The sequence below is a fragment of the Pongo abelii genome, chromosome 4 (assembly GCF_028885655.2).
Source record: "Pongo abelii isolate AG06213 chromosome 4, NHGRI_mPonAbe1-v2.0_pri, whole genome shotgun sequence".
Classification (NCBI taxonomy): domain Eukaryota; kingdom Metazoa; phylum Chordata; class Mammalia; order Primates; family Hominidae; genus Pongo; species Pongo abelii.
In genome coordinates, this window is record NC_071989.2 from 64,920,551 (window position 1) to 64,942,616 (window position 22,066).

A 22,066-nucleotide genomic window follows, 5' to 3' on the forward strand; every position below is an offset into this window, starting at 1 on the left:
CATGTTTCAGATTTTTTTAAATTAACTTTTGGAATATTTGCAGTATGTTTGTCACTTGATCATCCCTAATCTAAAACTCTGAAATGCTCCAGTGAGCGTTTCCTTTGAGCATCATGTCAGTACTCAAAGAGTTTGGGATTTTGGATTTTCAAATTAGGAATGTTCAACCTGTATTAACGTTTTACCTATTCTCTTTAATCTTGGAAAAGTGTAGTCTTTTCTGCTTTGACAACTTTTACCATACAACTCTTAAATAGTAATACATTTTTAAAAATAATTTCTAGAATCCCTTCCTTTATAAAGTGAAAAACCTTTGTGCTTTTCCTGGGGCTCTCTCTGAGAAATCTCAAAAGTTTTCTAGGTGAATTTTTTCTTCTAAATTTATAATTTGATCTTAAAAAGACAAAAGGAGTTGTCAGAGGAGAGTTGAATATTTGATTAGTGTAAGATTCGTGGCGTATCAGAGAAACTATTTGGTTATCAATTTAATTGAAGTGACAAAACATTTAGAAGTAAACATAGAAAGTAACATGGTTGTAAATAACCACAGCTCTTTCATAAATAGGTAACCTTTTCTCTAGTCTTTTTTTCTTCTTTTTTTCCCTTCTTTAGTCTTTTTTTTTTTTTTTTTTAAACCTAATAAAGTCAACAGAATCTCTGCTGTCTAGGCTGATTACAAGGAAGATAAAGAATAACTTTTTATCCAGTGTAATGGCTCTGAGGAAAAAAAACTCGTATTATAAGTGAAAGCATTAAACAGTAATTAAGAAAGTAATTCCATCCAAACTGAGTGACCTTTGCTAGAATGTTAACACCTTTTATAGCTTATTTTGACCCAAGTGTTTTAAAGCAGATAAAATTCAGTTTCCTAGTTTTATCTTTCATTATGCTTTTTCAGTGTTCTGGAACAAACTGGCATTTTAGGACAAAATATGTCTCCCCCAGGTTCTCTAAGATCCCCTAATGGGGTCTGCAAGGTAAAAATAATTTTCATAATTATACTAAGAATTATTTATTTTAATATGCAAATATTGTTCATATAATTAAAGATTATCTTGGTGTTAATTTTTAATATGGTAAATATCAAAACACACAAGAAAAACTCCAGGATTGTCAGTGTTTTATGAGTTTAAAGGTAACACAGACCAAAATGTTTGAAAGCCACTAAACTACTTTTTTTCCTTGAAACAAAAGCAATTACAGTTTTTATTTCTGTCACTGTTATTCCCTAGTGTAGTTGCAACCACTTATGTTAATTATATCTTTTAATCATAGTAACTTCTATTTCATAAAGGAAATTGGGAGCAGGGAGATGGGAAACTGGGAGATGTCATACACAAGCATTGTCTACTGTTTTCAGCTACCTGAAGATTTTGGAAATTATCTTCAAGATGATATTTTTCAAAACATAAATACTATTGAATAAATGACTAAATTTAGTTGAACACAGATTTCCATTTTCATACTATTAAACATCATAGAGGAATAATACTAGCTTATTTGGCTAGTAAACCTCTATACATTAGGAAGAACAAACCCAAGTAGAATAAGTGTGTTAAACTTTACACTGATAATAGGGAAAAGGTGTTTTTTTTTTTTTTAACTAAAGGTATTAGTCTCATTTACCAAAGATTTCACTTAATTATGTGAACTTGGATTCTTAAAATGTTTCTGATTCTTGTAGTAAGTTTTTTCAAAAGTTTAATATAGTTTAAAGTATATTTTTCAAAAGTACAAGTTCAATTTCTTTACTTTCTGAGATTTTAGGAATATTTACCTCGATAACATTTCTCTTTTATTCATCTTTATAAACAAATTTGAATAGAATTCCTTTAAGAGACTTTGTAATTTAATGTGTTAATACTTCTGTAGGGGCCGGGCGCGGTGGCTCACGCCTGTAATCCCAGCACTTTGGGAGGCCGAGGCGGGCGGATCACGAGGTTAGGAGATCAAGACCATCCTGGCCAACACGGTGAAACCCCGTCTCTACTAAAAATACAAAAAAAAAAATAGCTGGGCGTGGTGGCAGGCGCCTGTAGTCCCAGCCACTCGGGAGGCTGAGGCAGGAGAATGGCGTGAACCCGGGAGGCGGAGGTTGCAGTGAGCTGAGATTGTGCCACTGCACTCCAGCCTGGGCGACAGAGTGAGACTCCGTCTCAAAAAAAAAAAAAAGAACACGCATTTCTCAGAGGCTTAGACTTGTCTTTCACTCTTCCTTAAGCTCTTTTCCTAGCTACCTGCACAATTCGCTATCTTTATATCTTTACTAAGATACCATCTAATTGGGGTATCTAAAGTAGGCCTGTCTAATAAGCCTATCTTAAAGTATCTAAAGTAATAATCTCTGGACCCTTTATCTTGCTGATTTTTTCCTTTTTAGGACTAAATGCATAATATTTATTTGCCTCCCCATAGTGAAAGCAGGGGCTTTTATTTCTGTATTTCCAACAGAAACGTGATAGGCATCTAGTAGGCAGTAAATATTTGCTGAATAAATGAATGAAGTGAGCTGACAGAGAAATGGGGACAGAGATTATGAACAGTAATACATTTTTATATGCTTTAAAGCTATAAATTATCTTTCTTCTCCAACATTTTATAGGGAAATTCCCTGTGTGGGAAAATCTCCGGCCCATGCTTGAATTTCTACGGGTTAAATATTTTCAGGAGTAAATATTCCTTAACAAGTTAAGACCCTGGGATAAGGTTGTCATTTAATTTTTTAATATGTAAAATATTTTGGGAATGAAGGGATTTGAATTAGAGATAATGTTTGGAACACTGATTATATAGAGTTAAGCAGCCCCAGGTCAGATGCCACTACTGTAAACACCTTGGGCAATCATGGGAGAATGAAAGATTGGATTATCTTGAGAGGTAGACAGCAAAAAACATTTATAGAGCGAGGGAAATGGAGGGGAGGAAAGGACTGAGACAATTTTATAGTACTGAGAGTTGGCAGGCAGATATGATTTACCTTTCCCTAAGGTTCTACTTCTTGTCTTGGCCTGGGAGGGGGAAGGACAAGCTAATTTTTTAAATCCCTAAACTAGGAAAACAGTCCTGTGTCTTTGATATCCATTCTGGAATTAGAGTCCCTCTTATGTACCAGGCTTGGCTGTGGTGCTGGTAACAAATACAGTGGTGGACAAAGTTTCGTATTCAAGCACTGCCTCCTACCCCTGCTTTATTTTTCATTTCCTGATTTTGAAGTTTGAATAATAATAATTTCATTGTCTTGTAGGGGATGAAAGAACTATGGTCTTTGTTGAAACTAAGAAAAAAGCAGATTTTATTGCAACTTTTCTTTGTCAAGAAAAAATATCAACTACAAGTATTCATGGGTGAGTAGATGAATATAATTTCCTATTAGGGGAATGACTTCTATTTGGTATTTAAGAAATATCAGTTTATATAACTAATATGATATAATCCTAGGATTGAGATTCAGAATTCTCTCAGATCTAAACTGTTATTCTCCTTTATATGAGGAAAAGGGTAATACCCAGGAGTACTAAACTATTATTTTTCATCTTCATTCTTAGTTTTTAGAACTAAGTGGTTGTGGTGGGTAAGATAAAGGTCTGCCTTAGCCTCAAAATAAGGAGTGGAAACTTTTCAAGAGATCTCACTTAAGGATCTCTGGCCCCTTATCAAGTTTTCCTTTGCTAAATCTAATCTTAGACCTTTTTAAAATTGGAGTGCTTTAAAATGTCATATTAATACAGTTTTATTGGCACTTTATTAGTAGATCCTAAAATATCACGTAGTATATAGTGTTGTGAAATTATACTTTAAAAATATATTTTTAAGCAAGCATTCTAATCAAGTAGTTGTATATTTTATGTCAAGACTGTAAGGCATAGAGATTATAATAGGATTTGATTTTTGTCAGACTTGAGTTTGTAGTCTGTCTCTACATATTAGCTGTTACTTTACCTCATTTGCAAATGGGGATAATTTTTGCAACTCAAAGTATTATAGTGAGGATTAAATAAAATGGTAGCTTGTAAGGAATTAGTATAGTACCTGATATGTAAGAAGTGAACATGAATGTTAAATGCTGCTATTCTTTTTTTTTTTTTTTTTTTTTTTTGAGACGGAGTCTTGCCCAGTCATCCAGGCTGGAGTGTAATGGCACGATCTCGGCTCACCTCTGCTTCCCAGGTTCAAGTGATTCTCCTACCTCAGCCTCCCTAGTAGCTGGGATTACAGGTGCACGCCACCACGTCCAGCTAATCTTTTGTATCTTTAATAGAGATGGTGTTTCACCATGTTGGCCAGACTGGTCTCGATCTCCTCACCTTGTGATCCACCTGCTTCAGCCTCCCAAAGTGCTGAGGTTACAGGTGTGAGCCACTGTGCCCAGCCAAATGCTGCTATTCTTACTATTATTAAAAAATTTGTATGTTGAACTTTAATGATTTACTTTAATGATTTTAAGAGTGGTTCTAATAACATGCTTTCTTTTCTTTCAAGTGATCGGGAACAGAGAGAGCGGGAGCAAGCTCTTGGAGATTTTCGCTATGGAAAGTGCCCAGTTCTTGTTGCTACTTCAGTAGCTGCCAGAGGGCTGGATATTGAAAATGTGCAACATGTTATCAATTTTGATCTTCCTTCTACCATTGATGAATATGTTCATCGAATTGGGCGTACTGGTCGTTGTGGGAATACTGGCAGAGCGATTTCCTTTTTTGATCTTGAATCAGATAACCATTTAGCACAGCCTCTAGTAAAAGTATTGACAGATGTAAGTTAAACTTTTATAATGGAATGGATAGTTTTCTTACTTTGTTGTTGAAAGTAGACATTTTATACATATGTATATAACAAGTAAACTTTTCCAATCGTTAAGACTTTATGTTGCATATGAAGTCAATTTTTTTTAAAGGCTCAACAGGATGTTCCTGCATGGTTGGAAGAAATTGCCTTTAGTACATACATTCCTGGCTTCAGTGGTAGTACAAGAGGAAACGTGTTTGCATCAGTTGATACTAGAAAGGTTAGTAGAAAGGAGAACTTGAGAACTTGTCTTCTAGTTACTCTTTGTAAATGTTGTGCTTAATATTGTGAAGTAACTATAATATTTAACAATCAAGCCATTGTTTTCATGCCTGGAAGGTAGCTACTTTATTATTCATTAACATTTTATGTATATACATATTTTTGGTTTTAAAGGTCAGGAATTAACTTTGAGATTTATACCTAAACAGTCTCCTTTCCCAGATTTTAAATTTTAATTTGGAATCTTTTAAACTTCTGATGGAATTATTTAATTTTTGAATTCTGACAACATTAATTAATATAAAATACAGGACCTGCTGGGGTTACAAGTCTTTTATTTTCTCTTTTTTTTTTTTTTGAGATAGTGTCTGGCTCTGTTGTCCAGGCTGGAGTGCAGTGGCATGATCTTGGCTCACTGCAACCTCCGCCTCCCAGATTCAAGCAATTCTTGTGCCTCAGCCTCCAGTGTATCTGGGATTACAGGCATGTGCCACCATTCTCAGCTGTTTGTTTTTTTTTTTGTTTTTTTTTTTTTGTTTTTTTAATAGAGACAAGGTTTCACCATGTTGGCCAGGCTGGTCTCAAACTCCTGGCCTCAAGTGATCCACCTGCTTCAACCTCCCAAAGTGCTGAAATTACAGGCATGAGCCACTGCGCCCAGCCATGAGGCTACAAGTCTTTTCTGGTATGTCAGGTTTTTATAGGCTGAACACCGCCTTTATACAGAAACAATGAGCATGTTCATTAAATAGTTATGCTGATTCATTGAGTGTAGTGCATTAAGTTTTCCCCACTTGTCAAAACTATTGACTTAAAAAATATTTTTCTTGAAACATTTTGTGCAATTTAGATTTCTTCATTTGACAGGAGCCTTTTTTCAGGTGAATCAGATTTAGTGAGAATAAAGTTCTTTGATTATTTGGGGAAGACATGGTAGATACTTTGAGTCCTTGCTCTCAGTCTGAGTGATGTAACTTTAAAGCTGTCATAAAATTAAATGTTTGTTTTTTGTTTTTTGTTTTTTTAAATAATTACCAGGGCAAGAGCACTTTGAACACAGCTGGGTTTTCTTCTTCACAAGCTCCCAATCCAGTAGATGATGAGTCATGGGATTAAAGCCAAAACATCCTTCAAGGCTGTGGTTTTGATGCAGAGAAGAAAATAGTTTTGATTTTTGAGTTTTTAACAGAAGTATAAAACTTGACATTCTCATAGCTCCTCCTGTCCTTGTATTCTCACTCCTACACTTAAAAAAAAAAAAAATCCTGACTGACTAGTTATGTGAGATGCTAAAACTTACAACATTGCAGTTACTGATACAAACGGTGTTAACTGGAAATATTAAAGCATTCTAAATGTCTTTCTTATTTCTGGTATATTCTTCAGGGGGCTTAGACATGTTTAATGTTTAAATGCCAAGTCTTACTATAGTGTTTATTGATCTTATAAAAAAAGCAAATAGGATATGATACACTTTTGGTTAAAAATTACTGGGTCTCATTTTTACTTGAGTCTTTAAAACAGTAGTGTGTCACTATAATGTGATAATCTTTAAGAAAAAGTAGAATACTTAAGCCTTTCAAAGTGATTTTGATTTTTAGATCATCAGATGTATGATGAAAATGGTTAAATGTTTGTGATGGGAGCTCTGTACTCAGTGGCATAACAATGTTTGTTTTTATAATATACAATCTTTCCTTGAAATAAAGGATGGAACACTTCTCCCTTAAGTTTTCCATCAGCACTTTAAATTTTTCTTTGTTGCATATCCTAGCCCAAACTCCTATATTTTTTGAAACTGTTTTTTTGTGTCTTGTGTAACCAGTGCAGTGAACGAAGTTTTACATAAATTAAATATTAATGTATAATATACATTACTGCACAGATGTGGCAATGAAAATCAATCTTAGGACTCAAACCCATTTATCAACAAAAAACAATGCTGCTTACTCTTTCCATAAGTTTTTGATTCATATTTTAAGATTGATGAAAGAACCCTGTCTTTCTTCATTTTCTATTATATATCTTGAACTTACTGTGCCTAGAATATACGAAGTTCTTTTTTTTTTTTTTTTTGAGACGGAGTCTTGCCCCTGTTGCTAAGGCTGGAGTGTAATGGCGTGATCTTGGCTCACTGCAACCTCTGCCTCCCGGGTTCAAGCAATTCTCCTGCCTCCACCTCTCCCGAGTAGCTGGGGTTACAGACACGCGCCACAATGCGCAGCTAATTTTTAGTAGAGACGGGTTTCACTATGTTGGCCAGCCTTGTCTCGAACTCCTGACCTCGTGATTGGCCCGCCTCCACCTCTCAAAGTGCTGGGATTACACACGTGAGCCACCACGCCCAGCCCAAAGTTATTAATTAATTGTTAAATGAACGAACCCAAATATTTAAGACCCAGTGAGGTGTAAATACTGGGGAGACAAAAATGATTGGTATTAAGTGTTACTGTTCACCTAAACAATCCGAAGTGACATGTCCCTGATGTATATCTTGTTATAGGAATTTAGTTAATAAATGAGGCATCACATATGAAAAAGGAAGGCATGTCAACAGATAGTGTCAGGATAACTGGGTAGATGCCTACCTCATGCCATATTCAAAATTAACTTCATGTGAATTATAAAATATTAAAGCTAATAGTTAAATATTAACCCTTTGAAGGGTTGACTTTAAGCTAAGGAACAGAAATCAAAAAGGAAACAACAGATTTGATCACTCAAGGAAGGATTAGTTGCCTACATAAAAAACAGTGAAAAGTAGACAAGGAAAAATATTACTCTGACCACAGTGGTTATCAGTGTTCTTTATATGTGGATATACTAATAGAAGAATACAAAGAATATAGAAACTCAAAAAGGGCATCAGCCTGGCACATGTATACATATGTAGCAAACCTGCATGTTGTGCACATGTACCCTAGAACTTGAAGTATAATAATAAAAAGAAAAAATGTTGACAACGAGAAAAAAAAAACTCAAAAAGGGAAGTTCAATTAATAAAAATATGGGACATATTTCACCTTTATTCTGTTATCTCACTTCTGGGAAAGGCTAAATGAATGAAGGTGTTTGGATTGTTATTTGTAGTATCTGTATGTCTTAATTTTCTAGTTTCGTTTAGGAAGAGTATAGGCCAGCCTTGTCTCATTTTTTTCATTGCTTTTTTTTTTTTTAACAGATTGCTCCCTCTGAACTGATTCCTTTTAAGCTTTTGCTTGATTTGTCAGATTACCATAGTAGCGTTACTCAATCAAATATAAAAAAGGAAAGGAAATGTATCATACATCTACCACCATTACAGATGAACTGTAAATGTCCCTATGTTTCATTATTCTCCTCATTTCTAGGTATAGGTTTGAATCATCTGTTTAAAAATTATCAAAGTAACATGCATAAATTGGAAAAGAAAATGCCATAGAAGTATTTATAATAGCAATATTCTTCTGCCCCTCCCCTTCCAAATTGCCATTCCACATCCAACAATCAAGTATTATTAACAATTTCTGTTCACTGCCATCATATACAGGTTGAGTATCCCTTATCTGAAATGCTCAGGACCAGAAATGTTTCAGATGTCAGATTTTGTTTTGGATTTTGGAATATTTGCATAATATATAATGAGAGATCTTGGAGATGGGACCCAAGCCTAAACATGAAATTCATTTGTTTCATTATACCTCATATACAACTTGAAGATAAGTTTTGATATTTTAAGTAATTTTGTGCATGAAACAAAGTTGGTGTACCTTGAGCCGTCCGAAAACTAAGGTGTCACTATCTCAGTCACCCATGTGGACAATCTGTGGCATCACATTGGTGCTCAAGGTTTCAGGTTTAGGAGCATTTGGGATTTTGAATTTTTGGATTAGGGATGCTCAACCCGTATTTTTATCTCACCAACCAGACGTCTGTTGACATTGATATATAAAGATTTAACTCACATCTCTGACTCGCCTTAGAAGTATACTTTGTGAGATGATTTTAAAGGCACCTTTTCCTTTCCTCTATTTATTTGTATGTCATAACATCTGTAAACTGCACATTTACATTTCCCAAGTTAACATTTGCATTTTCTATAACCATAAAGTCTCCCTTATATACGCAGATTCTAAAATTGAAAATCAAAAGCAAGTGTTTATATAAATATTGTTCACTGGATGGGCCAATTCACACAGTCTTGATTGCCTCACCTTTACTATCTTCCTAATTTTATGACTTCTGTGTCTGCAGGGAGAATGGGAAGTGTCAGGGTCAAATGAAAACTGCTCAAAGCCATTCCACATACCAGTTTGCTTTGAATTTGGATCATACACTTTTTGAGCAATTTGTTTACCCTGTTTGTAGTGTTTTTTTGTTTTGCGGGAGACAAATCATGCCTTTTTCATATTACCTTCCCAGATTTGATGTTAATTTTCTTAAAAGATCCCAAAAGATATTGGTCGTCTTCACTTTTATGATGAATGGGACTTTTAATTTTGTGTGATACTCAGGGTGCTTTGAAAATTGTCTTTTTTTTTTCTTGGTCCCTAGGAGTGTTTTTTGTATTTGATAATTTTTTTTCCCAAGTTTTCTCTGTTCTCTATTTTTGGAGCTTGTATTAGATTCTAGAACTGAATTCTCTAATAGAGTATCTTTCCTGTTTTTTTCATCTTTTATATTCTAGTATATATTTTTTACTTTCAACCCTTTTATTAGCAATTGTTTTTAATTCTCCAGAGCTTGCTCGCTCACTCTATATATGTTTAAATGTTGCTTAATAATAGTGAATTTTCTGCTTTACTAGTACTTTTTAAATTCCTGGAATTTAACCTAAGAAATCATGTCTTATGTTGATCATTTGTTTTTCTGCTGCTTGGTGTCAGATATCTTAACCCTTGATCATTTTATAAGTTGTAGGTACACATGCTCCTCAATTTACAATGGAATTACATCCTAATAAACCCACTGTAAGTTGAAGATATCAGTAAGCCAAAAATCCATTAAATACACCTAAACCTGCTGAACATCATAGCTTAGCCTGACCTGCCTTAAACGTGCTGACAACACTTACATTAGCCTAAAGTTGGGCAAATTGATCTATACAAAGCCGATTTCATAATGTGTTGAATATCTCATCTAATTTATTGAATACTGTACTGAAAGTGAAAAACTGGTTGTTGAAACTCACCATTAACGTACACAGCTGAAAGCACACTGAGCCGAAGAATGTTTGAAACATCTAAAATTGCTGGATGACAGGGATGCCACGGTGACAGGGCAATCAATTTCTCTTCTGGTGAGGCTCGAGAATAAGCACTTGGGCATCCACACAGAACGCTGTAGAGTTTGGGTGGTTTACCCTCGTGGTCTCATGGCTGGCTAAAAGCTGCGTCTGGCTGCTGCTGCCCAGCATCGCAGTCTCCATCCACCACATACTTCTAGCCTGGGAAAAGAGCAAAATTCACAGTACGATTTCTGCTGAATGCATATCGCTTTTACACCATCATAAAGTCAGAAAGTCATGTAAGTTTAACCACTGTAAGGGTCCGTTTGGTATATTTAATGCAACTCAAGATCAGCTTTCATCAGATTCTGCAAGCTCTTCCATTTTTGTACTTTTCTCCTCCGCCCTTAGAATTGAGTGCCCTTTTTCTAATTATTTCAAGGTCTGCTCTCAAGGCAGAGGTTGAGATGTGACTGATAAGGCTTTTCTTCCTTGAATTCTTTGCATTTTAATAGGAGTGAAAGACTGTGGCCTTAGCTAAAAGGAAGCTCAAAATGTGGAGTCGCAAACACCACCTACATATGTGAGAGTTTGGGAATAACGGTGATGTAGTGGGGAAGGAACGTCAGGGGGTACCTGATTTCACACAGGTTGGATAACCTACCTATTCCACCAGTCCCTGGGATCTTGGGGGTGGAGTAGGTATGTCTTTTTTGATTTTATTGTTTGCACTTACAACATTTTCCCCTATTTATTTACTAGAGACAGGGTCTTGCTGTGTTGGCCAGGCTGATCTTGAACTCCTGGCCTCCCAAAGTGCTGGATTACAGGTGCATGCCACAGTGCCTGGCCTTGATAACATTTTTATTATATAGGACGGCAGCAGTGATCAGTTTTCCCCTCGCACCTTCCCCATAGCTTCACACTTGTGCTGGTTTGCATAGTTCTCTCTCATTAGTGCCCTAACTTGGGAGCAGTCATTTTTTCATTTTGTTTGGTGTGGCCTTCATCGATTTTTTTAGTGTATTGGAAATAGGGTGGTATTTCGTTTTCTAAAGCATTTTCTAAAAACTTCGACTTGCCAGTATGTGCTTATGCTCACTGTTGGATTTAGATTCCCCGGTCCACACCGAAGCGCGAACCTAGTACCTCCAGCGTGAAACAGTCCAGAAAGGAGTCGCCTATGTCCCGGGGCCCCGGCCGGGAGAACGCCTCGCGGGGCGGGCTGGTGGGTGGCTGCGTGCGGGGAGCCGCGGCGAAGCTGCTTCCGCCCGCTCGTCCCGAGCTCGCGGAGGCGGGCTTCCACGGGCGGCCCTGACCCGGTGGTCCTGACGCTCTCCCAGCGAGCGGCGGGAGGTTTCCCAGGGGCAGAGCGAGAGGTTGGCCCGGTAGGATCGGGGGACTGAGCCGAGAGTCACCGAGGTTCCTGCCCCGGGAGCCCGGGCTGGCCACACCCAGGTGAGTGGCACTGTGGGGCGCGGCGCAGCTAGGCTGGCCCCGCGGGTTTTCCTCGGGCTCTCACTTTAGAATAGCAGTTCTGATCTCTTTGGATCACATAAATTATAGAACCGAGTTTTACATAAAATTGCAGGGGCTTTAACCTTTAACCTCCTTGAAATCCATTAACAGACCCACCCAAGGAAGCCAAGAACTGCACATTGACCCCTGCTCTAGAGACAGATGGTGCCATGAGGGATTCCATGCCAGGAGGGGACAGGGGACCAGGGGTTGGCGTGTGGGGACACTGACGCTGGACACTGAAGTGAGCAAATGAGATTTGTCCCAGTTCTTTGATCTTTACCTAAGTGATTCATTGTTTTGCTGTAATTTTGGGCATGTTTATCAAATCATCAAAATAGGTCATCTGGAAGATACTTTGGGAGATTTCTTAAAAGATTTTTTTGTCTCCATCAGAGTTTTCTGGATTTAGAGTCTCATATTTCTGTGGGATTCTTTTTCAGAATCAAAAATCTTTTATCTCTCCTTCTGAACGTAGGAACTTACTATCCTACCATCTTGGATATTTTAACTTGGTTTTAGTTTTAGTTTTGGGATGAGGCTTACCGTGTGGGAGATTGAAGAATTCTCAACAGAAATCAAAGCACTTTAAAATAGTTTTAAAAATTATGGATAGCAGGAGAAGCTGCTTCTATGTAACAAAGTAAGCCTGATACTAGTTGGAGTAGCCTTAACATTGGCTGTATTTGCCGACTTGTGTAGTACCTAGCTTATCAATGACCTGCTTTAGGCTTTGATTTGCTTCTGTGTAAAAGGAAGACAATAACTAGATTTTTCCCCCACATCTCCATCTGATGAAGTCACACAGTCCATACAGTTACATAAAGTATTTTTAAGAGGCAGCCCTGTGTAAGAAGGCTCGGTATCATAGCTGAATGCTGGTGCGCTTGGATTTTAATGCTCAGGTCTTATTCTGGTATTACATTAACTGCTTTGTCGAATTTAGAGAGTTGATTCTTAAGTCAGTGACCACTTTGCCAGCTCTAGTGGTTGACTCTCTATTATGATACAGTTTGCCCTTGGGATATCATACAGCAAGAGTGATGCTTGTTAATTGACCATCTTGGCATCTTATTATATACCTCCTCTAGCAATTGTTTCATCAATCTTAGATTGTTCCATTACTGGAGATTTATTCATGATAATCCACTGATGCCAATCAGCTAAGCATACTTCCCAGTGTGTTCATGCCAGTTAAATGTTGCAATACAAGTTCTGGCAATTTCATCTTAACATGTTTGTTGTTCAGCTGAGGTGTTTTATTGGGCTAGCAATCATCTGGATAGGTGGAAAGTTTGTTTCCAATAATTTACTTCAGTTTTATAAACAGAATTACTGTTGCTATGATGCCACAAAGAAAACACTATCATTTGGAGTAGAATTTAGAATGTATACGTGCCAAAATAAGTTCAGTTTATCATAGTGTGAATACTGTAAAATATGTACTGAGAGTAATGCTAATTGCTTATTTAAATAGTAACAAACCTGTAGTTTTCTCATCTGTGTATATAATTCACTAGGAAAATGAACACTACTCTGGTGAAATGACTCAGATTAACCAAAGTTTGAATCCCATTACTAATTGTGTGATCTTAGGGAAGTTAATTTTTTAAATTTGAAATAAAACTTACCTACAATAAAATGCACAAATCTTAAGTTTACAGCTTAAATGTTTACCTATGTGTGCTCCTTGTAACCATCACCTAAATCAAGATGTGAAACATTTCTATCACCCTAGACAGTTTTCTCTTGCCCCTTTACAGTCAACTCCCTGTCCCAGAGCACTATTCTGATTTTTATCACCATAAATTGGGTTTGCCTGTTCTTGAATGTCATATAAATGGAATCATAGAGTATCTCTCTTTTGTATATGGCTTCTTTTGTTCAACATAATAGCCGTGAGATTCATCCATGTTGTTTTGTGTAATAGTTTCTTTTTATTGTGTCATATGAATAACTACAAATTATTTTTGTGGTCTCGTATTGACAGGCATTTGGATTGTTTCCAGATTTTGAACAAAGCTCCTACTAATATTTTACTACAAGTCTTTTGGTCAACACAAGGACTCATTTTTCTGGGCATATACTTAGAAGTGGAATTGCTGGAACATAGGGTATAACTTTTTATTAGAATCAGCCAAAGAGTTTTACAGAATGGTTGTAACATTTACTATAGCCACCAGCATTATAAGAATGTTCTGTTTGCTCCACATCCTCACCATCACTATGTGTTACTGTTATTTTTAATTCTAGCCATTTACTGTGGTTTTAATTTATATTTCCCTGATGATTAGTGATGTTGGGCACCTTTTCATATGCTCATTTGCAGTTTCCTTCTTTCTTCACCTGTTTACATGCCTGTCCAGTCACATAAAAGGGGGTGGAGAAAAGGTGGTGAAGCGGTGGTGTTTGTCTGGGGTAATGCCTGAGATTCATTGTTGCATGCCAAGGAAATCAAAGATGCGGCCACACAAGGAGTGGATTTAGGAGCAGAAAGTTTAATAGGCAAAAGAGAAAAGAGAATAGCTCTCTCTCCTGCAGAGAGAGAGAGATGCCAGAGTGGGTCTTCTGGTACCATGGTGAAGTGCACAGGGTTTTATAGTCTGGCTTGAGGAGGCAGTGTCTGATTTACATAGGGCCCAAAGATTGGTTGAACCAGGTGTGATGTTTATAGTCGAAGAAGCTGGCCACCCCAATCTAATCTTTTATTATGCAAACAGATTTTCTACCTGGCTGGTGCCATGTTGTCTGCTCCCTACTGTACATATGGCTGACAAAGAAAAGGGAAGATGGAGCCGCCATGTTGAACATGCCTAGCCCCTAGGTAGCCTTTTCCTATTGTCACAGCTGCCAGCTTTCACCCGTGCAAGCTTCCAGCTTGCTTCTCTATGTCTGCAGCTCAATTTTACAGGCTGCTTTTTGTTAGAAAAGAAATGATTTGAGGGCTGCTTTTTATTAAAAGGGAAACCGATCAAGGACTTCCTTACCCTCACTGTCTGCCTAAATAATTTTTTTAAACTCCTATATCATTGGGATCAAAGGATGAGGTGCTGTCTTGCTATTCAGTGGTGATACCAAGAGTTGTGAAACTAGTTTATCCTTAGGCTAAATTACAGTCCTTTGGGTTGCTCATTATATCTTTAGGGTGACATTTGCTGCTGTTACAACCCCGAAACTTCAGTGGCTTAACAAAATAGAAGTATGTTTTTTGCTCACCTGACTGTCCAAAAAGGGTATTCCTGGTAGGTAGGTGTCCTTCCCAGTCGTTACTTACGAATCCAGGTTCCTTCCATCCTGTGGCTCTGCAGTCTGGCGGCTTCCAGGACCTTCATGCTTCTCTTCATCAAGCCAGAGCAAGGGAAAGAGTTGGGGAGGAGAGACAAAGTGGACTTGTGGAACATTTGTATGGGTCAGGCAAAGAAATAAGCATATACATCTCAGATTCCACTGTTACAAACTTAGTCACATGTAACTGTAAGAGAGACTGGGAAATGTGGCCTTATCTGTGTGCTCAGAAAGCTGGGAATCAGCTAGCAGTTTTTGCCAATACTGATGAAATGGGTTGTTCTCCAGGATGGTCAATGGATTTCTGTAGTAAATTGAGTCAGGACAAGACTTCTTGATCTTCACGTATCAAGGAATCTGTGTAAACTGCTAAGAGTTCTTAAATAAGACACCTTCCCATTCTCTGCTTTCTGCAGCATGAAGGAGAGTGACCATGGAAATATAGATAGTGATAACTGAAATCCATTCTGTGATGGTGCAGAGTGCTTGGCTGAAAGCTCTTCTCCATTCATGATGATTTTTAAAATCTAGTATCTAATATTTATAAAATAAATGCAATTTGGAATAAAGTAATCATATTTCATCTTTCATAAATAATCCAGAACTTAGGATTTTAAAACTTTAAAAAAGTGATTAAGTAGTTTTAGTGACTTATTAGAAAATGACTTCTAAGACAGTCCATGGGGAAAAGCAAAGCTGTTTCTTTCACACCTTTTTTTCCATTGGGCTACTAATATGCTCCTATATTTGAGTTGCCAAGTCATTGTACTGTTCTTTTGTCTTAAAATCCTCTATCAATGAGAGAGAAATTACTGTAAATCATTTAAACCTTGGGTCAGCAATCCTTCTAGCTCTTAAGAGTTCAGTACACGTCATTGTTAGAGGAAGAAGAAGGTAAAAGGGGAACAGAAAATGATCATGAGTTGAGGTGCAGTAGAGCTTCTCCAATTCTTATGTCTTGTAATAAAGTGGCCTTGTGTTGTCTAAGCTTTTCTTGGACAAATCGTTACTCTAGAACTGTCCTGTAAAAATATAATGTGAGCCATATATGTAGTCGATATATCCCAAATACTGTCATTTCAACATGTAGTCAATGTAATGAGTATTGAGGTATATTACATTTATGTACTAAATCTTTGAAACCCAGTACATATTTTGCCTATGCTTACATCTCAATTTGGATGCTAAATTATCATTGGAAATACTTGATCTGTATTTAGAGTGTATGAAATGTGTAGTTATAGAGTAGATTCACACACCCAAGTTGTCCAAACATACTTGAAAGTTTTCCAACAGCTGAATCAAGTCTCAATTTTTAAATTTAAATTTAAATTAAGAAACATTAAATAAAATTAAAATTCAATTTCTTATTGCACTAGCCATGTTTCAAGTGCTCAATCCACATGTGGCTAGTGGCTACCGCATTGACACTACAACTCTAGAGTCTAGATTGAGTTTAGACTGTAAGCTCAAAAAATGTTTGTGGATTGAAAATATTAACGTAGTTTTAAAATGTCTAAAATAGAATTGAAAGTAGTGCTTAATAAATAAGCTAATGTAATTGAATAGCTGGAGGGAAGCCAGACTTCCAAAGCTAAACCTTTATTTCAAAAACTTATTCCTAGTAAACATGCAAAGTGCAGATACTTAGATCAGAATGGCTATACCTTTTTTTGGAGAATGCCTCTTTCTAGCCCAGTGGCTGGCAATTTTGGTCAAATTTCATGTTAATTGCCACATAACGGTTAGCTAAGCAATTGTGGAGGAAAATTTTAAGCTGTCATTTCTGTAATCCATTGGTTTGCATTTGGGCATTATAAAGTAAACATGAATGTAGTCAAAACAATTAGGGTTGAAATTCTGAAAATAATTATGTCCCATTCCATATTCCATGTCACTCTGCAGAGGAAACAATTTTCTTGTTATAGGGGCATGCACATCTAATTTTGAAAATCTAACCTGTCAAATATCCTGTGAAAAAAGCACTCTATTCTTTGAGAATGGGACTCTTCTACCCTAATGCCCAGACATCTTTTGTACTACCCAAATTTTACTAGTTCAATGCTTTACTCAAGTCGACCTTCTTTCACAAAGCTTTCCTTGATTACTGTAGTTCACATTGATCCCTCCCTTCCCTGAATTTCTTTCTCACTCATGGTAACAACCAAATATTTTGTCAACCAAATACTATGTATCTACAATGCTGTGAATTGTTTCCCATTTGATTATTGAGTTTCGTCACATCTAGCACATCCAGCTCAGTCATTGATAAGTGGCAGTTGCTCAACATTTGCTTGAGTACACAGAAAACAAGAACACCATGGAAATCCTGCGTAATAAACATAAGAACCTCTGACGGTTCCATGCTTTGTGCTCAGATTGCTTTACTGCATTCTCTTGTCTTGAGTAGTGTCAGGAGCTCGACTCAACTGGAGAGAGAGTGCTGAACTGCCAGGTGTTGTTGGAATACGGGATTAAAGGACAATCAAAATGAAAGTGATAGTCAAGCTTTTCATCACTTATTGCAATAGTATAAACAAGAGTCTAAACCAGAGAAAGCACCTGCTCCATTCCATTCCTCCCGCAGCCCCCATGGAATGGCCCACTAGTTGAAAGTCAAGTAGACCAGCAGAGAGAGAGGAGTCGTCTCACTGTCTGAGAGCTCCAAACAAAAGGCTTGGGCAGTTTTATGGGCCCAGGGCCTAGCAGGAGGCAGACGGAAGGGCAAGGAGTGCAAAAGCACTGAGTCAGGTGGAGCAAATCGTCTTCGAGTTTTCCCGATAAGGATACCTCTAAATGGAGGCAGCTGAGCCAGGAATGCAGCTACGTGTAAGGTCATGGTGGGCCAGGGGACTGTAATGACTTCCAGAGACTGCAGTGCACTGGCAGTGCCACTAAGTCTGATGTGGAGAGAGCAGCTTTCACCCGTGAGGCCTGTCAGATAAAGTGTTTGTAATTGCCTATGATCAGGCCTGAAAAATCACTCAGATTTTTTTTTTTTTTGCCAGGAACCAGGCTCCTCAAGTAGGAAATCACTTCTATTGTCAAGGCCCAAAACTACTCTCATCTATTCTAGGAGGCACATTTTCTCACACTTTAACATCTCTGAAAGCAGGATGCATTTTACAATTGATGTCCTACAATTGTAGTGTCAGGTAACAGTTTATGATCTAGTTCTATGAAAAGCTTCTTTTGACACTTGTGTAAAGTCAAGAAAACACCGGCATCAAAAAGTCTTAGGTTTGATGAGATACAGTATTCTTTTACATCATAAACAGTGTCTACATCACATCTAGAGTTTGGCAGGTTTTGTCTTTGGCATCTCCATTTTAGGCCTTCCTAACATGTTCCAGTGAGCTTCCCAAGACTATGTAAATTCTTTTTCTGCCAGCTGAGAAGGATACAGTTTCTTTTCTATTTTTTCTTTGACCAAAGGCTCTTGTTCTGTAAAGGTCAGCATAGTCTAAAAAAAAACCTATCAGATCATATATCCTTTTTTTTTCCCTTACTGATGTTTACCTTTTTCAGGGATTTTTGGAATCTTAAATCATGCCAAGCCTTTCTGGGAATAGCTTGAAGAATTTTGAGAAATAAGTGACATGACTAAAAATGAAATTTCACTCATTTGGCTAGCTAATGGGTCTAAAGTGGAAGGAGTTGGGAAGACCCTTCACACATGCAATGGATCCTCTCGCTTGACTCTGTTGGGACTGCTGTGAACTGTCATAAGCTCTGCCAGGGCAGAACAAATGAATTAAACTGTGGAATGTTCTGTGGGCTTCAGCACCCAATTGGAACCATTTTCCCCAAATCCAACTGTTAAACCTGTCTAGGATTAAGGACTGGGGATAAGATTCTGATGACATTCCAATGGTGAACATCTGCACTGTTATTTGTCTTTAATGCAATTTGGGAACCAAATTCAAATGGTAGATAGGAGGAGGAAACCAAAGGATCCTCAGGGACCACATAAAACATGTGGCAAGCAAAAGCCCTTTCATAGAAAAAAGATTTGGAGACCAGATTTTGGGATAGTGGTCCTGACAGCCCTCTCTGCCAACGACTGAACAAGAGGCTCAGGCACTGGACTCCCTGAAATGGACTCTACCTTCCTTCTTTTGTGTGACCCTGGTTTACCTTTTCCATATATTTCTCCCTTCTAACACTCCCCTTAGCCTTGGATTATTCTGATGTGCACCCCTGCTCAAGAACCACTGGCTAGACTTTAGATATAGACAGCATGTTTAGATAGATGTATAGTAACACCTTCTGTTCATTTTCTGTCTTCTTGAAATTTGTTTTAGTTACTCATCGCTGCATAATAAGTTACCCCAAAGCTAAGTGGCAGAAAAACTACATGTATTATCTCTTTCTGTGCATTAGGAGCCTGGGCATGGCTTAGCTGGGTACTCTGGTTCTAGGTCTCTCACAGGATACAATCAAGGTGTTAGCTAGGATGCACCCATCTCAGGGATTAACTGGGAAATGATCTGCTTCCAAGCTCACTTGGGGTTTTTAGCAAGGTTCAGTTCCTTTGGGTTGTTGGACTAAAGGTCTCAGTTTCTTATGAGCTGTTGACCAAGGGCTGCCCTGAGTTCCTTACGATAAGTGCCTCTCCCTAGTGCAGTTTACAGCAAGGTAGCTGACTTCATCAGAGCAGGCGAGTGAGAGGGCTGGAGGGAGGGTGAGAAAGACAGAAGTTCCAGTCTCCTAACCTGATCTCAGAAGTGACATTCTGTTACTTTTACTGTACTCTGTTTGTTAGAAATGACTCACTCACTAGTTTCAACCTACACTCAAGAGAACATTATATAAGAGTGCAAATTGGGAGACATTTTAGAAGCTGTCTACCACAGGATGCAAATTATTGCATGAATGATATACCATTTAGAACAAGGGTATGGGTGTGAATCCTATTCCACATGTCTTGAATGTAATAATGTCACAGCGTTAAAAATTCAACTTGAATCTGACAGTCCCCATCCTACTGGACTAGCTGTAAGTTTTATCTCAGTCATTAGCGGGGAACCCCTCACCTTGTCACACACACTCATGCTTGTGTTGAGGTTCCAGGGTCATGAGCACCACCAAAGCCCTGGGGAAACTCTTCAGTTATCAATTGCCTGTCCACACTGCTTACTTCCAAGTTAGTTGTGGTGCTCTCAGCTCCATAGGCAGTGCTTTCGGGGCCAGTAGCCTTGCTGCTGCTGTGCCGTCCTGGGGCAGGGAGTCTTTGTCAAGGCTGAGAGCTCCTGTTCCCAAGACCTGGCCACCCTCAGTGTACCCTGTAGTCACCCTCTTTGGAGCATGACTACTAAGAGGAACACAGGCCACCAAACTATATGTGTACGTAATCTGGCTTTTGTTGTTAGTGTAGAAGTGACATACATTCTCTTGCAGTTTTCTGCATTCTAAGCCGAAGTCTGAATTCAACGTTCTATGACCTAGAATAAGCAAGACATTTTCCACAAATATAACTATAAGTAATCTTCAACGTAAAAGCTATATTACAAAAGCAGAACACAAAACGTCCTTGTTGTAGTTAATGTAGAATCTTACAGAATTGTTTCTCACAAAACAACAGCAGCAACAACAATACACACACACACACACACACACACAATGATAACAAAATGAAGAGTACACATAATCTTCCAAGAAAGAAAGCTTCATCCCAACTTGGTTAATGGGATGTTTATATTCTTAGTGTCTTCAGGATACCTTCTGTGTGCATACATATCTTTTGGTTTTTTAGTTTATCCATATAGCAAGATGTAATGGCCATCTGTGTCAACTGTCTTTTGATTTTTTCAAAATTCTTTGACAAATTGCAATATAAGTCCTGTGCTCTCTGGCTTTAGCTCTACTTGGCCAAGGCTGATTTCCATTCATGCATTATAATAAGCACCCCAATAATAGTGCAGGCTGTGTTTGGATCTGGTGGTTCCATACCACGTAGACCTAGACCTTGATTTATTTTTATCTGCTCCTTTGGACCCTTGGGATAAATACAGAGTACATGTATGTTTTAAATCAGCTCTCATGTTCCACCTTATGACAGGCTTTACTTTGTAACAAATTAACTCACTCTTCCCTTTCACCTTATATATCCTGCAGATTTCTAAGGAATGAAGGAAAAGATTGCAGTTACCAGTGTGGGATTGATATGGTTTGGCTCTGTGTCCCCACCCAAATCTCATCTCGAATTGTAATCCCCACATGTCGGAGGAGGGGCCTGGTGGGAGATGATTGGATCACGGGGGCAGATTTCTCCTCTGCTGTTCTTGTGATAGTGAGTGAGTTCTCATGACAGCTGATGGTTTTAAAGTGAGGCACTTCCCCGCCGCCCTCTAGCACGCTCGCTTCTGCTGCCATGTAACATGTGCCTTGCTTCCCATTCGCCTTCCGCCATGATTTTAAGTTTCCTGAGGCCTCCCCAGCCATGTGGAACTGTGAGTCAATTAAATTATTTTCTTTATAAATTACCCACTCTCAGGTTGTATCTATAGCAATGTGAAAACAGACTAATACAGTGATGTATCCCTTGTCCCAGCTTTGGGGCAGATCTGTGTCAGAGGCAGTGGTTAGTCTCAGGGACAAAACCCCTTTCTGGTAGGGGTTTTGATTTTTATAAACCTTGGCTTTGATTCTGTCATCCTCTCCTGAGAAGTTAGGTAGGTGGCTTCTGTGCTCTGTGTTGTTCGGGGAAACGGATGCTTTCATTCTCATGTGGTGATATAGTTTGGATATTTGTCCCTGCCCAAATCTCATTTTGAAATTTAATCCCCAGTGTTGGAGGCAGAGGTGGGGCCTGGTGGGAGGTGTTTGGGTCATGGGGGTGGATCCATCATGGCTTTGTGCTGTCTTCCTAATAGTGAGTTCTCATGAGACCTGGTTGCTTGTGTGGCACCTCCCCCTCACTCTCTCTCTCTCTTGCTCCTCTTTCGCCATGTGATGTGCCTGCTTTCCCTTTGTCTTCTGCCCTGATTGGAAGCCTCCTGAGGCCCACCCAGAAGCAGATGCTGCTATACTTCCTGTCCAGCCTGCAGAACC

General features: G+C 38.3%; 1 protein-coding gene across 14 annotated transcripts in view; it reads left to right on the forward strand.

The window, feature by feature from the left end:
- The window catches only part of DDX4 (DEAD-box helicase 4), a 133,519-nt gene extending 127,155 nt beyond the window's left edge, over positions 1–6,364 (forward strand). For 11 of the 14 annotated variants that reach the window (XM_054555564.2, XM_054555563.2, XM_054555565.2 and 8 more), the window contains 4 exons: positions 3,245–3,344; positions 4,480–4,750; positions 4,892–5,002; positions 6,043–6,364. In XM_054555564.2, the coding sequence (XP_054411539.1) occupies positions 3,245–3,344; positions 4,480–4,750; positions 4,892–5,002; positions 6,043–6,120 (560 nt within the window). In that variant the 3' untranslated portion in view covers positions 6,121–6,364. Of the gene's footprint in view, positions 1–3,244; positions 3,345–4,099; positions 4,216–4,258; positions 4,350–4,479; positions 4,751–4,891; positions 5,003–6,042 lie in introns of those variants that run through there. The other 3 variants (XM_054555570.1, XM_054555572.1, XM_054555573.1) reach the window with 2 other exon arrangements.
- The last annotated feature ends 15,702 nt before the right edge of the window (positions 6,365–22,066 follow it).